Raw genomic sequence first — 17,884 nt, 5'->3', positions numbered from 1 at the left:
CGTAATGAAAAAAGAGAAAAGAAAAAGAGAATTAAAGAATTATATCAGCCTGGGTGAATAAAAAAAAGAGCTAGTGCACACAATTTTCTAGGGTAATTACATTCTTCAACAATACATGGAACGAAGTTGTTTAAACCAATGATACAGGCTCAAAATAAATATACTTGCTTGCTTTTGATGGTTTGGTTTAAGGTTGTTTGGGATATTTATCAATATCAATGTGGATTAAACTACATTATACATGTAATTAGAATACTTTCACCGTTTAAAAATTTTCAAATTTTACAATATTTCACCAAAAAATACGTTTTAAAAATTAAAATTGATTTTTTTTTTCGCCACTCACAACATTGAGGTGACTCATATACCACCTTAAACTCATTTTATTGTAATATGATTACAATGGGATTTGGCACAAGTTCAGAGTAACTTAATTTTGCATTTTATTAGAGTAACTTATTTTTGCAGTTCACCATTGCGCAATATACCAATATAATACTTCAGATAAAAAAAATCTGTAGGTTTCTATAGTTTTATAATATCAAAATTATTCTTAACTTCAAGCTCTGGGAAAACACAAAGAGTTTACACTGTTTAAAATACAACTTTTCACTAATATTATTTATTTGTCCAGAAATAAAATAGATCGTCAGTGTTTGAAAAGCAAAAATTAATTATTTTAAGAAAAAATAAACAACGGGATAAATAATAATATTAGAATTTTAATACATCAAACGCTGATCTAAAAAGCCATCTACGTGCTTCAAATTTGTATTGTTGCAGGTAAATGCATATATTTTTAAAGTAAGTTATCAGTATTTGAATTATCTATCTTTTACAAAGTACTTTTCTCCTCAACTTGATAAGACACAACACCTTAAATTGCCTTTGTACTACCTGTTGCATGATTTCAATAATCTACGATCGCAGTCTCTGACTTTTACAATCAAAATTTTACCATGCCTGACAATGGGTATTTGAAATGAGCTATACTATGCTATTTTGTATAAGCAGAATAGCCATGTTATTTATACTATTGAAACCTTTATATATACATGATATAATACAACTCGAAAATTCATTCACATTGAAAAATCCCGCGTTATTTATTTGGCGGGTAAAATTGTGCCTCTATTTCCTGTACAGATAAAAATAAATGACATCAATATCTTGGTGCCCTCGTGATTTGTTAAGTAGACATTAAAGATGAACCTGAAAAATCAATGTGTATCATACCCGAATTAAAACATTCTGCTCTCACCCAGTCTCAGTACCAGAGGGTGGGCATTTCTTGTTTATATCTAATAATAGAATAAAAAGCGCCTCCTATAACGTTATATGTGAAATCAACATGGCGCGTTTACGTTTTCCAGGCCGTCCTGGATGTAGATTTGATCGCCTGGGTGTGCGCTATGGAGCAGATGAGGCCAGAAATGCCAACGATCCTTTGACATTATTTGTAGCAAACATTCATCGTGGATTGCGTGCGTTCAGAGAACTTGTTGGTGATTCGGACGAGGTAATTCCCAACTTTTTTAGTGCGTCCTCTCAAGATGGCCGCCATCGATCGTTTCTTCGATGATGTCCTTTATTTTTCTAATCTAAACACACGTAAATAAACTTAATCCCCATTGATAGACCGATTCTGAAAATTTTAAGTCTTTGATTTATCTAGAAAAACAAATAAAATGGTGTAAGACGGCATAGATCTGCTACAAATAGTAGCGAATCACAGGGACCCTATATCTGTATGAAATGTTTCCTGTATATTTCATCACAAATCAGCACCGTGTTATGTCAGCTATCTATAATATTTTCGCGAGTCCATTTCATTTTAATAGAACATTATTTTGTTATTTTCATTACAATGTACTGTAAAACAATAGAAGAATCTATATTAACCATATTTTTGAAATGAATTTAAACAAAATCTCTACTGTTTACGTAAAATGCATTTATGTAAGAATTGATATACAGTCAAATCACTTACACAAAAAAAACTTACAAGCATAATACTGAATATATTTTCGTTGTAAAATACACCATCTAATAAAAAGACAGTGCTCTGTGCTTGGACACATGAAAACATTTGCATATAAATTGAATAAAGTTTCTGGTTTTTGCATAATGCAAATAACTCCCTTTAAAGAATTATTCAAATCTTTCTCTGAGACCAATGAAAACTTTTGTACTAATAATATTTACAGGATGATGAATTTGAAGGATTTACAAAAGAGGATGTTCGTCAAGCAGAAAAAAAATTACAAAAGGTGTTGGCGGAAGAAGCAAAAAGTGATATTACCTCCCCAGGTATGACAAAAGCTTTCAACCTACTCAGTATAAATATAGCAAGTTCCATGAATTTTTATATTCAGCACTATTTACATGGTTGGGGGCAGGATAAGATTCTAATGATAAGCAATATGAACAGGACTGCATTTGATATAATGGTTTTTTTTAAATACTTATTAGACCTAATTTACATGAGGAATTGTTTTTTATTTAGTTTCACCAAAGTCTGGTACAAGACTATCCAGAACTAGAGAAAGTTTGGAGAACCTTCCATCCGCCGAATGCACACGGAATAGGAAGTCAACACTTGTCCGAAAGTCATACAAGGAGATGATTAATGAAGGTAAGAGTAATACCTTTTGACCTAATTTTTCTTACAAGAGAGTTTACAACAACAACTAGATAGCAATAGATACACCAATACCATGATTGCTCATCTATAAATCTGATTTTAGTGAGGAAAAAATTCAATTATTGTTAGAATTTTTGATTGATGAAAATTTCAGTAAAAGGTATTCCATCTTACACTTTCATAAGTACATATATTTTGATACAGAGATCATTTTTAAAAATGATTTACCAGATAAATGAGTTATTAGTGATGATAGGGTTGGAAGTTCAGTGGACAAACCATGTCTATAGAAGGAAATAAAAGTTAATTGCAGAATATTTTGAAGGGATGTTAATTGCACATGTAATGAATACATAAAAACTTTGTTCAATCAAGTAACACCCTGTACTTTGACTATTTGAAAATCTATTTTTATATAAATCAATTTTTCAGGTCTTGCCACACCATCAAAATCTTATGTAATCAAAAAAGCAAAGGAGTCAGGATCTGCAAGAGGTGAAGTACAAAAAGAAATGAAAAAGTCACGGAAAGACAGTAAATCAACTGAGACATTGAAACAGAAAGCATATAAAAAGTTTACAATACGACTAGATGTGCGTGGTAAGGTGGGGAAAATTGTTCACAACAGGGGAAGGCCTTCAAAATTCAAAAACTTTGATACAGATGATATGGAACAGTCTTTAGAAGTTGATGAAAATGAGGACCATTGTGATTCAGAGAAAGGAAAAAAGAAAGTAAAAGAGAAGGATAAATTCTCAGCAGTAGGGAAGGCGAAGCAATTATTACAGAGAGCAAAGACCTGTAAAAAAGACAAGGTGTCCCCAGAACAGACAACGAAGCGGAAGATCTCCGCTAAAAAACAGTTTGTGTTGCCGGTTCAAAGTTCACGGTCATCTCGTGTAATCATCCCAAACAAGAGATTTATAGAGGAAGACAGTGAAAACACGGCCAAGGCTTTTGCAAAGCGTCTTGCCGTAAAGGTACCTGAAGAATCAAAAACATTGGCACCTGAATCAAAATTGCCAACTGAGATGGGATTATTTGCAAATGCATCAACCAAATTGCAGATTGAAACAGAGAAACTGCCATCTTTGCCAATGTCTAGCTTGTCACCATCAGGAATTGTTAAACCAAAGTTTGAAGCTTTAACAGGTAAGTTTTCTTTTTTACTCAGTTAAATAGTTGTTTGTATTCAGTACTAATGTTTCCATTATTGTTATCTTCTAAAAAAAATAGTTATTTGACTTTTTCCTAACATTTGACCTTCTTTCTTCTTGCATGCTACTAAATGTTGTGGATGAAAATATTTTTGTACATGTTTTATAAAGGAATCGGGGGATTCCAGTCGCCTTTGTACGATCAGCCGCTGATCGTGGAAGGGAAGCGAGCCAGAAAGCCAAGCTTGAAGGTTCGAATGAAAATGTCTGATAGTTCATTTAAAAAGTTCAAGGAGAGGTCATTAGAGAAGAAATTAGAAGCGCGTAAAATTATTGAACAGGAAAAAGTGAAACTAAACGAACAGGACTACTTACAAGAGGGAAGAAAGTTGTTTTTATCACCTTCCAAACTCAGTGTGTCCTTAACATCCAAATTACCTTCTTTGCCTATAATGGCACCACCTAAATTTGGAGTGGCACCATTTACATGTACAGCACTTTCTGAACGAGAAAGATTGGAGAAATTAGAGCGAGAGGCACTGGTGAAACGTATGAGGGGGCACAACATCTTGCGCAAAGCTAAATTTCAGCTAAACAGAGCAGCATTAAATAGATCTAAAGCTGATTTAGCAAGGACATTGAAAAAGGAGTTAAAAATGGAGGCCAGATTACAGAAAATACAAGAAAGTCAGAAAAATAAATCGGCCCCCTCTGCTTCAGGGGTTAGGTTGGAGCAGGCCATTGGGGGTATGTTATGGGTGAAATGTAAAATGGAGCATGATATATAGTGGAATGAATTTAATTCACTGGCATCATATTTGAAATGTTTTTCATGAGTAAACTGAAACTGTTCACAAACTTGCAGATGATGGTTCTGATGGCAAACACTATATCTGTCGTATATGTGAAAGGGGGATGAACGCCCCTCGTCGAAGAAGTGGTATCCTGACCTGTGAAAGCTGTCGAAAATTTTTCCAGTCTCACTCCGAGAGAGTCTCCAATGGGAAAGCTGTTCCCTGTCCTACTGGTATGGTATAAACATGGATAACGTTAAATGTTTAAAAATATTTTTTTTATAGATGAGTTCAACAGATTTTTATTACAGGTTTTTTCCACTTGTAACAAAAAATCATATTGTCACAAGAAGCATAATGAAAATTCATAATTAATTTTTATGTTAATGTTATGAGTTTGAGTCATTTACTGGTGTAAATCACTAGACAATTCCTATGTTCTTTTTCAAACATCTTTTCATAACTTACTGATGTTGCCTTGAAAATTTCAGGATCCTGTACAGTTCATTTTAAAGACAGACCAATATGCCAAGACTGCCGCTACAATAAATGTCTAAAACTGTTTAACTTGGAAGAGAGAAGAACCTCACTGGATCCAAACTCTCAGTCCACTGATTTTTCAAAGGAGATAAATGTGACAAGTAAATCCATTTCTAAGAGTATATTTACTTGATTTTGGATTATGAATTTAAAGATGAAAATTTGGCTTTCATTCGTATTTGCATGTACGTAAGATTCTTTGTATTTCAGTTCCACAGATCACGTTGTCTTCTGCCTCCCCTGGTACTAGTGGATTAATGAATTCCCCCCTGGGATCTCTGAAGTCTCCCAGTATGCTGTCTCCCATGGCCACTACCTCTCCTCCTGCCACCACAACGACAAGTTCCCCAGAAACGGATGATTCACCCAAGTCTGATGGGAGGGGGCCTAGAATCAAACATGTGTGCCGTAAAGCAGCTGTTGTATTGGGGAAACCGGTGGCCAAGTTTCCAAAGTCTCCAGAAATTACTCTCAGTGCATTACCAAGTGGAGAGAAGGTCAAGTTATGGAAAAAGGATCAGCTGGAAAAGAAAGGTAGAAACAGAATAAGTGTCTTGCTAATATTAAATACCATTCCTTTTTAATTTTCAGACTATGCATTTGGAATACGTTGGCTTACAGTGGCCACAATGAAATACCCAAAATTGTACATTCAAGGAGATCATTTTGAGAATTTATTTCTTACACAGATTTATCAGATGATGAAATTCCTATGGAAGACATCATCCAACAATCAGAGGACAACATCCAGGCTATTAAGAAATCTCCGATTCGTTCCCCATTAAAAATTCCAAAAGGCCGTTACGGAAAACGGAAGATCCGCTGCAAGAAATGTGAGGGCTGTACCTCGGAAGATTGTGGTGTTTGCAATTATTGTCTGTATGTAAATTTTGGTCACCCTCTTCCATTGTTTATGGGCAGATGGGCACCTGGTTTTCTTTACAGAACTGCATTGGGTCTTTTAAGAACAATAAATCTGTTTTCCCTCTATTTAGTATGCTAGCATTGTAACTACAGTGAAAGCTCATTCGCTCTGTCTGATCTCAATCTAGCTTTCCTAGCCTGTCCCTCGACTTGTAAACAATTTTCACCTGCTATCCATGTATTATTATAATGTACTTACAAGTTATTTATTGATCCTTCAAAGGCAAAATGCAGTTCTTTAGGATATTTAGATTTGGAAGAATGATTTCAAGAGTATTATCAATACTTAACAGAAATAAATAGCAGTATAACACATGTTATAAACTTAATCTTTTATTCTAGAACAAATTACATATTGAATTATACTGGGAGATGGTGACATGCCCCAAAATAGTCATGAATTTATTTAAGAAATCACATGATGTATAGCAAACACACAATATTTCTACTGAACGTCCTGTTGCTTTAAGTGGAATTTTTTTTGTGTACTATTATTTGTTTATGATGACTGCTAATTATTTTTCTGTTTTCCCACAGTGATAAGCCAAAGTTTGGAGGGAGAGGAGTTATGAAGCAAGCGTGCATGTAAAAAAGCTTTTAGTAATTTCATTATTTTCCTCTATTTTTATTTATGCTGACATGAGATCTTTAGAGTTATATTATCAATATATCATGTTATATGTATCTATAGTCAATATATGAGGGCTAAATTGTGAACAGACAAAACTGTATAACATATGTTGAATTCCACAGCAATGATAATCATATAAACCTGGGATGCAAGAAGCGTATTAAAAATTGGATAAGCTTTAGTTTCAATGATATAATGGTTTAGACTATTCTTTGTACATATACCAGTACTATTAAATGTAAAACCAATAAATGAATATAAATCTGTTGAAAATCAAATAAATTGCATAAACAATTTGAATTTGAATCTGTTTTTAGACAGAGGCGGTGTAAATTTCCTCGGTACAGCCGCTTGGCGCCTGGTTCTCTGATGAGAGCCAGGGACTCGGACAATCAAAGTGACGGGTCATCAATTAGTCCTTACAAGGACGGCTTCTCTTCCAGTCCCAGTCAACAAGGTTAGTACTTTAACAATGGGGTTACGTTAATATTAGTACAATGTACCTAAATGTTGTCAGTACCTAAACACTGCGTTTTTTAAATTTATGGGCATTAACCACACAGCGGTTTCATTTATTTTCATCGTCACCAATGTTTGGTGGATTTTCAAGCAGTTAAATACACAAGATATGTAAATTTGTGTATTGATTTCACCCAAAACATTTTGGTGGGGTTTCTTACTAATCAAAAATTTGATTTTGTATAAATCAGAATGAAATGCTTCAATGTGCACTGTTCTCAGATGGTTTTATAAGCAATTAATGTGCACAAAACTTAAATTAAAAGTGATTATGCTCAACATAAATGCTTGCATAGGAAACAAAATTTATTGGAACAAATATCATTCATATGGTGTTATAAGAGTGTTGGAATGAATGGTGAGCAGTCAGGACTGAAGAATATTAGGTCATGTGTAATATCTGGAATAATTTGAAACTCAATGCTCAAATATTTTATTCCATGTTATGAAGAAAAGTGCTATGTCTTATGGCTTTGAATAGTTGAAATTTTTTTCTTCTGTTGAGAAAAAATATCTGCCAAAAAATTACTACATGTACCATGCAATACAGGCAAATGTTTTCAATATGTACCGGGTATGTTACAGCAATAAATTGCTTTTCATATTTTCAGTTATTTTCAATTCTTTTTAGGTTGAAAAAAATAAAAGTTAATATTCAAAAGCCTTTGAGGTATTAGAAACCAATAGCAAACAACTGCTTTCAATGACAAAGTAAACTATTAAAAATAGAATTATGTACTAAAAATCAAATTAACTTATGATGTGAATTTGTTTACCTTTGAGGTCTAATAATGCACAGACATATAGATGTTAAAACTTACAAATGCAGTTTAGCAGCAAAGCAGAGCAGAAATTGCAAAAAGTGCTCTTGGGTAGTTAATTCATATTATACCAGTAATTAACCTATGTGTTGATAATTTTTTTTTTAGAGAAAAAAAAATTCATTAAAATTTCATCAAGTCTGCAAACCTTTTTTAAAAATAGTTTATTTTCAGTGGATAAACACCAGGCAAAGTATATGTTGGAAATAAAATATACATGTACTAGAGTGTTTGATTGTTTTTCTTTAAAAAAAAAAAATGAAAATCAAGAGTTGCTTCCTCTTGTTGTTCTCTGGATCATTTGGGAGTTACCTCCCTCAATAATGGCAGCCTCCATAGATTTTGTGGAGGGAAACTTTAGCAACAAAAAACGATTATGTTTGGATTTATTGTTTGGACTAACACGACGTGTTTGGTTATTTTCTTTTATTCTTGCTGCGTTCTGTTGTAATTTTATGCCTTGACAGTGTGTGGTTTTAATGGAGAGCAGGCTAGTTAGGAGTTCGAGACGTGCACCCAAGCCTGGTAATGCACGCAGAGCTGTGCCTGCATATCAAGTTCTAAGACGTTTACAAAAATTAATGCAGCTAAATAAGGATAAATTAAAATTCTTAAAATCCAATTTTAGGTTTTGGATGTTTCTAATATGGAATATCAACTCTTAATTTTGTACATGCAAATGTTAGACTTTTGCCAAGAATAGAGGAGTACAGTTTCATTAATGCGTTATAGGTTTAGATTAAAAAGCCGTGATACAGTTTTTGCGTGTGCAATAACTTTTTTTCTGTAAGAGATTTACAATCCATAGTTGAAAATTCAGCTGTAATTTGATTAAATCTACTTTCACTTCCATATGGCAGATAAAGGATTTTTATAATACAAATGCAAATTTGACATTGCTCCAAAAGTGCAAATTCAAACACTAAGGCTGGATGACTTGGTTTTTTGATATGAAGTTTTTTAAAAATTTTAGCACGATACAGAGACAATCAAGATGATGCTTTGGAAACATCGAACAAGACGACAGCTCTTAGTGTCATTCAAAGAATGGCATTACAGGGAAATAGATTGAGCAATGCTGCCAAACTCAATAATGACAAATCACTGGCCTCCAAAAGACCATTCTCGGAAGTCCTTACCCCAGAGGATGTCAGTAGGAGGCTCTGGCAGGAATTTGGGCATGCTCCACAGTCTTCTTTTCCCAAATTCCAATCCTTTTCCAATGAAAGCATAAGGTTATCAAATTCTTCTCAACCAAAGAGAATGATAACAAACTTCAGGGTAAGAAAAATACACCTTTGATAATATTAAATTGTTTCAGTTTTTGTGTATTACTAAGTTAATTGTGATGTGAATTTGATATACAAAGAATAAACGTGATAAAGGAAAAAGGAAAAAACACCAAATAGATATTTTAGAATAAAGTAATTTTAAAGCACTTTGTATTTTGACTTGAGTATATGGCCCCTGGAATGTTCTACTTTGCCATTAAGTTGATCAAACAATGAGCAAAAGAGATTGAGAAAAGTTTGTGACAATACACACAATTTACCTGGTTGTAAAAAACACTTAACTGTGAGAGAATGGAGCAAAAATATGGGTGCCATGAATGCATGATAAACAATTTATTTGCATACCTACCGCCAAAGGATGTTTCTCTTACAATGAACTTTTTCCATGACCACCAAACAAGTAGGGTAGGTGAGCGTAAAACAGAAAACTGTTCTACGAGTCAACGCAGTAAGCGCAGAGAGTGAATGCAAAATGGTAAAATAGAACGCTTCAGGGACTTTTACTGTTTGTAAAGTGCTGGAGTGGCAAGATGCCATTCGATGGTTATAATTACATGTTGATGCCCTCTGTTATAGGGGTATGACGGTAGATCCGACGCCATGGTGATGCACTCTGTGACCTCAGCCAGAGGTTGGTCAGCTCAGAGCGAGGGGCAGCACAGGATCAAGGCTGAATATAGGGTACTGTTGTCTAATCCACACAATAATGAAAAGAATTACCTGTACTGATGTTCTTGTCGTACCCAATATATGCACATTTTCCGATCAATAGGATATTCGAAAATGCTTCCACTTTTTTTTTAATCAGATAAACTCATCTGTAATTTTGAATTTGCACATTTATGTGAATTTTGTATGTAAGTTTGCGAGAAAAGTATAACAAATATAGTCAAACTTAGTTATGTTGAAGTTGATAAGACAAACAATCTTGAGGTTTCCAAGTATTTAAGATGAAGAGGTTTAAACACAGTACATACGAAACCGTGGTTTGGACTACAAGTCACTTGGACATTTAAATTTAAGATCTTGATGTTTGAGATATTGAAGTGCCACTATCTTATCACTACTAATGGAATCATTACTTTTCTTGTTTAGAAATTATGCATGATAGTCTTAATTAAGATGGCTCTTTTTTGATGACGCAGTATGCAAAAAAGTAAATCTGGAAGCATGCAATTCCGGTACTGGCTGATTTAAACTGAGGCAAATTGTATGGGGACCGCTTTTTTGAAAAATTTGTTAAATGAATAGATTTAGTTTGATAATTTGAAAATTCATTACTTACAAGTAATGTGGTATGTGACACCTTCACCTTGTGTGGTATTATTTATCGAAATAAACAATAAAATCAAGTATAATTTTTTTAATAGTTTTTTTCCCATCATCGATATGTTACACCGTAGTGCAGTGGGTTAGTGGGTTCACTACAAACTTGTAGGTCATGAGTTCGATTCCCGTTAAGAACAAAAATTTTTTTAACTTTCCAAAATTTTCTAAAACGTATTTTTGGTTGAATAGTGTGAAAGAAAATTCTAAAGCGGTGAAAGTAAATCAATTATAATATACTTGAGGTTTCCAAGTATTTAGGATAAAGAGTTTTAAACACAGAATTTAACATACGAAAATCATGGTTTGGACTACAACTCACTCAGACATAAAATATTGCAGTAATTAATTGATGCAGATTTGTTATAAACCTACCATTTGCAAATAAAAAAAATGATGGGTAAAATACTTGGTCTTGAGTAAATGCAATACCATGATTGCTCGGCACAGAATCAAGGCCGAATATAGGGTACTGTTGTCTTATTCACAAAAAATACTGTGTTCATTTGCAATGATTTTTATTCAATTTTTTATGTCACATGTATTAAATTACATTTTCTTATAACATCAAGCAACTTTTTCAGATGATTTGTCAACAGAGTTAGAAAATATGAAAAATTATGTTTTGGGGAAATGCTAAAAAAAATTGCAATTATAACATTTTTGAATGTTAAGAAGTGTTATATATTTTTTTATGTGTCCGAAGGAAATATCCATCATATGACAAAAAAATGTCTCTCAATTCGTTAATAGCTATCTTTTACAAAAACACGAAAAAACATTAGAAAGTTCTTTTAAAATACCTATAGTATCCCTATCATCATTTTAAATTTTTAATATTTGATAAGCATAAGTTTTGTGGTCTTCTATTGAAAATTGGAATAAACTGTGGGTGTATAGAGCCACCTTAAAACACTATTAGCCTTTGATAAGCCTTATACTGTATTTCAAGTATTATACTCATGCATTAGTCTTAAAATACTATAAGCCTTCAATAAGCTTTATACTGTAGTTCAAGTATTATACCCATGCAATAAATGGTTTAGAGATTTTTGAAAAACCACTGAATACTGGGTACACATTTATATTTTGGTTGTCACAAACCAGTTCATCTCTATATCTTTAGAAAAAAAAATGACTTCTTGTTTGCAGTACTTGGAGTAATTAATTGATATTGATTTGATATAAACCTACCATTTGCATATAAAAAATGATGGGTATTATAAATACTTGGTCTTGAGTAACTGCAATTTAATGTTATTAATAATGTTGATTATCTGATTGTTGTTTTCTTTTTTGTGACAGGAAGTCTTTGAGCTGACCAAGGTCTGGTACTCCGGCGTCTCGCTCACTGTCTCAGGTCCCATGTGTGTTCGTGTCATCTGCTTTCTATGTGGCAGTGCAGGAAAACATGAAGTAATCACCTTTATTGGACATATATTTCACAATGTGATTCAGCTATGACTACTGTATATAGGGTTATTTTCACTCCATGTTATTTTCACCCTTCTGCACTTGCAAACAGTATCACCCTGTCTTGAATTTGCTTAGACAAAGTTGTGTTTAAAAAGAGAATCTAAGCCAATGCAATTCCTCCTGTCTTAAATTTGCCTGTAGAAAATGAGGTTGAATGGTACAAAAATAAAAGTGGGATGAATATTTTCATGTATACGGTATCTAATAGTCTTTGGAAAAAATTTTGAACTGGAATTTTAAAACCGAAGTTAAATTCGATGAAATGGGATGTGCAGGCGATTAGTTTATATGCATATACACGGTAGAAATTTAAACCAAAGCTAGAACTGTACATTTATCTTTATTTTTAATACTTGTTCATGTATACTCCATTACATGTTTTAATGAGGCATTTCTGTATCTTTTCAGATGTTGTACTGCAATGTGTGTTGTGAACCTTTCCACGAGTTCTGTCTGGAGGAGGAGGAACGACCCCACGAGATTCACTCGGATAACTGGTGCTGTAAAAAGTGTCAGTCATGTCAAGTGTGTGGGCGCCAGAATAATGTAAGTCTTACCTTATTTGTAAGCCAGTGTAAATCATTTGATTTTAAACATTGATGACTTAGAGTTTTGTGTACATATTGATAACAAAAATGAAGACTTTGAGAGAAATTTATATCTTACTAAGTTAGATCTTGCAATTTGTAACTTTTATTTGGTGGGGGAGGTTGTGTTGCGGACTTGTTTGATAGTTTAAAACTTCTACAAAATGTTTGCAGCTTCTACAATGTGATAAATGTCAGAACACGTACCACCCTGAATGTTTAGGTCCAAACTACCCAACAAAACCGTCCAAGAAGAAAAATATATGGGTAAGATTCCAAGCTTATTACAGTGAATAGTCTCAAACCTAAAGCAAATGAAATGGTATCCAACATCTAAACTAATTGCAAATGTTCATATGCATAATTTATTTGGATGGATTCTTGAGAAATTATTATTGTGCTGTAGTTTCGTTATTAATATAAATTTTCTTCAGATATGTACAAAGTGTGTGAAGAGTAAGAGTTGTGGGGCCACCACACCTGATTAATTAAATGATTAAATTAAAGGATTCTAATTAATGCATTATGTATCTTTATCTACAGATATGTACAAAGTGTGTGAAGTGTAAGAGTTGTGGGGCCACCACACCTGGCTCTGGGTCGGCAGCCACCTGGATGTACGACTTCCAGCTCTGTTACGAGTGTGGACAACTGATGGACAAAGGTAATTGTTCACACTTCCAGTACATTGATTGTGCCCGGTGTCATAGTCACTTGTTGATAGGACTCGATGCAACTACTTCCAGTCTAATATACTGTAAATTCCTAATTAAACGCATGGAATTAATATCCGCGTAAAATCGCGAGAATCCCGTCTCGCGAATTCTAAAATCTCGCTTTTAATTTTGGGACACTTGTTAACTACTTAAAACTAAGATAAAATTTCGGCATTCGCGATTTTATGTTCTCGCAATTTGATGGTTAATCGTTGAATTGCGGAATTAAGTACTCGCGTAAAATAAGGAATCTACAGTATTGTGTGTAATTATTTATTTTGATCCCAATGTGTTTGACAATGTATGCAATGGGATTATTAAGCATGTAAATATACATGTATGCTGATGTTCATGTCTGTCTCCTTTCAATCATGCAACACTTTCCCTCTTGTATAAGTATTTATTGTGCATTTAGTATGTTTATTGAACAATCTTCTTGTTGCCCCTTGAGGGCCCTTAAATTTAATTGGTCAATAAATTGAAACAAATTTAACTATTAAAGTATCATACTGCTACAATAATATAACATGAATTGTTTGGAATGTGATGGTGGAAATTTACTAAGGAAATAGCGTAGATATAAATGAAACATCTGATTACTGATAGAATCAATTATCATTTTAGGAAACTATTGCCCTATTTGTCACAAGTGTTACTCGGATGATGATTGGGACAGTAAGATGGTGCAGTGTGCATCCTGTGAGAGCTGGGTGCATGCCAAGTGTGAGGAACTCACAGGTAAGTCTGATGTGTCTGGGCTAATTCTGTCACAGCAGAACTATAATGTTTCATTATACATGTATATCATATTTTTTGTTGTTAAAAAAAAGGTAGGAGTTTGTCTTAAAAATGTGACTTGCTGACAGGTACACCTACTTGTATTTTTGAATGTTATTTGCATTTAAGTTTGATGTTTATTGAAAATGTACTGGTTTAAAAGAGGTTGAAATATGGAGTGCAGGATTAATTATCCTCACAAGATCAATTTTGCTTTATACTTACAGCATGTAATATACATGCATATGCACATCTTCTTTAATTATTTAAGTTCACATTTCTATTGGTGTTACTTGATTTTCCAGATGAAATGTATGAGCGCATGTCTGTTCTCCCGGATGATGTCCATTACATCTGTAAGATTTGTTCCCCACGAGGCCCTCGGCACTGGGAGGTGGTCCTAAAGGACTCGTTTCTAGACGGTCTGAAGTCTGTCTTTAACACAGTCACTCAGGCCAAGTGTGCCCAGCATCTTCTGCATATTGAAGAAAAGGTTGATATTGAAAATAATTTCAACTTAATAAAGACATAATTTTTGCCAAGAACCTGCCATGTTTTCTGATGATTCAGTAACGTTATATTGTTGCTCTTTGCAATGATGATAAAGCTGTAAAGTTAATACTATGATGAAGGCTTTCAAATGAATGTCTTAAAATGCAATTTTAATTATCCAGCTAAGAAAATGTAAAATATGCAAACACTGAGAAGTCATAATTATACAAAAAATTAAAGATCATGTACAGTATATTTAGAATTTTTAAATTTCACAACAAAAAATTGCAGTGCTTCAATTTTATCTCAGTGATTACAGTAAATTACAGTATTTGATTTCTATCTCTTTAAAGAAAGTAAAGGAGCTAGAGGAGAAACTGAATGAGCAGAAATATGGAGATGCACTGAAAACAACAATGGAACTGGAGAAAAGTCTTGAAAACTTTGTGACCTCATTAGAAAAAGTTCTCAAAAGTAAAAACAAGTCAGCTGTGGAGCAGCAACAGGAAGGAAACAGCTCAGAAAAAGGAACCTCTGTTGTGGATCTAGTGGATGACAGTGAAAAGAAGGTGGAGGAAAAAGCCAAGGATGATAAAGACGACAGTCTGATCAGGTTTGAAGGTGACGAAGATATGGATGAAACAAAATCTTCAGTAACAGAGGATAAGTCAGATGTGGAAATGGCAGAGGTCTTGAATGATTCTGACACAATTTCAATAGGTGATGTAGAGACTTTGTCGGCATTGACCACGCCTGGAGTATCAAGAGGGGTGTCTCCAAATTCCAGTGCTGGGTCACCCAGGGTAGGGGCAGAGGATGTGAGGATGGGATCTCCATTACCCCCTGATGTCTCAGAAAATCTAGCTCAAAGAAAGGAAGAGGAAACAGTGGACTCCACAGAGGGAATCCCTGCCAATATCCCAAATGTGGATTTGTTGTTAAATGTGGAAAAAGACGAAGTGGATGGTTCCAAGAAGGAGAAGTCTGTGACCGGTACAAGCATTGTTGACAATCAATCTAACGAACAGTCTAATGTTTTGTCTGCGGATGTGAGGGAGGAAGAATCTCAATCAAATATCTGTGATACCGACAGTTCTGTCACTGGTCCGAAACCGCAAACAAATGATCAGAACATTGACCTCACAGAAAAGGAAATTAAGCTGGAACAAATCGAAAACATTAAAGACATTGATCAAACACCACAATCTCCTGTTGTGCAGAGTTCCTCGAAGAAATCGGGTGGAGTTGTGGACCTGACAGTGGAGAAGAGTGTATCTTTTCAGTTGTCCACTCCGACCAAAGGTCTTGTTACCCCCACCAAGGCTTTGTCCAGGAGACTGGCAGAAAACCGACTCCTACCGGGATTCATCAGGCTCTATCCAAAGGACTTCAACGCAGTCAAACTGAAGATGATTAACGAGGAGTATAGCTCTGTGGTCAGTCCAACATTATAGGAATTTTTACATTGCTGTTATTTAAATACTTTGCTTCTCTTGTGTAGGATGGTTTACAAATGATTTTTTTGGTAACTTTTGATCACAGAATGAGTTCAGTGAAGACATGGCTCACATCATCAACCTGGCATTAAATGACCCAGATGAGATGAAGCTTGTTAGGAAAAAGGCAACCAACTCTGTCCGCTCCATGTTTGTAAAGGTAAGTTCCAAAGGTCCAAGATGCTGACAACTATGTGGCCTGTTATATTTAAAAAGGACTTGTTAGTGATGGCAGGGATCAAGTTTATTGAAATTTTCTCTTTAATTCAGCAAATGGAGAAATGTTTTCCATGGTTCAATGTTAAAGCCTGTCAGATATGGGACAAAAACCAGAATTTTCCACCGTAAGTAGTTTACTGATTTGTTTAATTTGAAAGATAATAATAAAGAAAATGAATAACTGTATATCCATACTCAGAACAAAGAATAGCTGATATGAAGTTGCATACTATTTTATAGAGGAATAAACATGTTTTTAAGCAAGATTACCTTATCATTATTTTGATATATTTTGTAGTGGAATGTTACCAGATGCAGTGTTGCCTCCCTTTGAGGACCACACCTATGCTCAGTGGTTAGAAAGGGAGGACCCCCATAAGTCTCCTCAACCTTCACCATTCAAGAGAGTCGGAAACACCCCCATAAAAAAGATTGTACCTCTGCGTAAGTACATACAAGTATATAGTTTACTGGCGATTGGCATGTGATTCATAAATGATAGAACATCACTAAATAAACACAGTACTATACAATCTTAAAGGGAAATAATCTTGTCAGCACTGGATGTGTACAAAGTCATTTTGATATTGATCAGGCAGCTTAACATGCGTTTCAAGCCAATCATAGTGGGCACTGTTTTAGGTTCAAATGTTTTCTTAAAAGAATTTTGAACTGAACCTCATGTGGATGTTGATTTCGTTTACAGCTGTGGATGAGGACGCAGAGAAAGTCCTGTCCTGTGATTTAGAGGACTCCGGTGAAGACATCAGGCGCTGCATCCTCTGTTGGCACTATGGCGATTCCGATCCCAATGTAAGAGTTTTTACAAAACATCTGTCTTTATTTGCAAATAATATTTTATTGAATGGAAAATACTTTTTTACATTAGATATTTCAATAGAAATGAAAGTATATGTGTGAGTAAATTAACTGTCTGTGTGTTGTGTGTTAGGATGCAGGTCGTCTGCTGTATGTGGGTCAGGATGACTGGGTCCATGTAAACTGTGCCCTGTGGTCAGCCGAGGTGTATGAAGAGGAGCATGATGGGACACTACAAAACGTCCAGACTGCATTGTCAAGGGGACGAGTCATGGTAAGTGTAGAAACTGGAAATATTATTACTGTACCTTACTTCATTTACAAGCTGGAAATCAACACCTCTTGCAGTTTTCATGTTAATTTGACACAAGTTTTTTTTAAAGAAAAAGCCATTCTAATGAACATTTAAATTAATCTTTAATGCTTCAATGTTAAATGATGATAAGGTTTCCATTATGTCAAATGTACCTGAAATACAGAATCTGTTTCTTTAATGATGAATTTAAGTTACATTATGTGGGGTAGTGCCCTTAAAGTCAGAAAAAGCAAAATAATACATATTTTACCATAAAAATATGTAAAAAATATGTGATGGAAATAAAATGCAATTGAATGCAAGAAGTAGTAGCCTGCTTTCTTCTTACTGAAAGTTAA

The 17,884-nt window shown here is 34.3% G+C and overlaps 1 protein-coding gene across 4 annotated transcripts in view; it reads left to right on the top strand.

Moving 5' to 3' along the window:
* Positions 1-1,325: 1,325 nt before the first annotated feature.
* LOC128192259 (histone-lysine N-methyltransferase 2A-like) overlaps positions 1,326-17,884 on the top strand; it is a 28,550-nt gene continuing 11,991 nt past the window's right edge. The window contains exons 1-25 of one of the 4 annotated variants that reach the window (XM_052864811.1): positions 1,326-1,519; positions 2,208-2,310; positions 2,507-2,635; positions 3,077-3,796; positions 3,973-4,548; positions 4,667-4,828; positions 5,087-5,236; positions 5,346-5,669; positions 5,825-6,014; positions 6,597-6,644; positions 7,008-7,147; positions 9,004-9,311; positions 9,899-10,003; positions 11,954-12,064; positions 12,533-12,670; positions 12,886-12,978; positions 13,255-13,375; positions 14,052-14,165; positions 14,510-14,697; positions 15,050-16,132; positions 16,239-16,352; positions 16,463-16,536; positions 16,710-16,855; positions 17,118-17,224; positions 17,364-17,504. In XM_052864811.1, the coding sequence (XP_052720771.1) occupies positions 1,352-1,519; positions 2,208-2,310; positions 2,507-2,635; positions 3,077-3,796; positions 3,973-4,548; positions 4,667-4,828; positions 5,087-5,236; positions 5,346-5,669; positions 5,825-6,014; positions 6,597-6,644; positions 7,008-7,147; positions 9,004-9,311; positions 9,899-10,003; positions 11,954-12,064; positions 12,533-12,670; positions 12,886-12,978; positions 13,255-13,375; positions 14,052-14,165; positions 14,510-14,697; positions 15,050-16,132; positions 16,239-16,352; positions 16,463-16,536; positions 16,710-16,855; positions 17,118-17,224; positions 17,364-17,504 (5,553 nt within the window). In that variant the 5' untranslated portion in view covers positions 1,326-1,351. Of the gene's footprint in view, positions 1,520-2,207; positions 2,311-2,506; positions 2,636-3,076; positions 3,797-3,972; positions 4,549-4,666; positions 4,829-5,086; positions 5,237-5,345; positions 5,670-5,824; positions 6,015-6,596; positions 6,645-7,007; positions 7,148-7,176; positions 8,556-9,003; positions 9,312-9,898; positions 10,004-11,953; positions 12,065-12,532; positions 12,671-12,885; positions 12,979-13,254; positions 13,376-14,051; positions 14,166-14,509; positions 14,698-15,049; positions 16,133-16,238; positions 16,353-16,462; positions 16,537-16,709; positions 16,856-17,117; positions 17,225-17,363; positions 17,505-17,884 lie in introns of those variants that run through there. The other 3 variants (XM_052864812.1, XM_052864813.1, XM_052864815.1) reach the window with 3 other exon arrangements.

The sequence above is a fragment of the Crassostrea angulata genome, chromosome 7 (genome assembly GCF_025612915.1).
Source record: "Crassostrea angulata isolate pt1a10 chromosome 7, ASM2561291v2, whole genome shotgun sequence".
NCBI classification, from domain to species: domain Eukaryota; kingdom Metazoa; phylum Mollusca; class Bivalvia; order Ostreida; family Ostreidae; genus Magallana; species Magallana angulata.
Note: the sequence above shows the minus strand (reverse complement) of the source record. Positions and strands in the feature narration are given on the sequence as shown.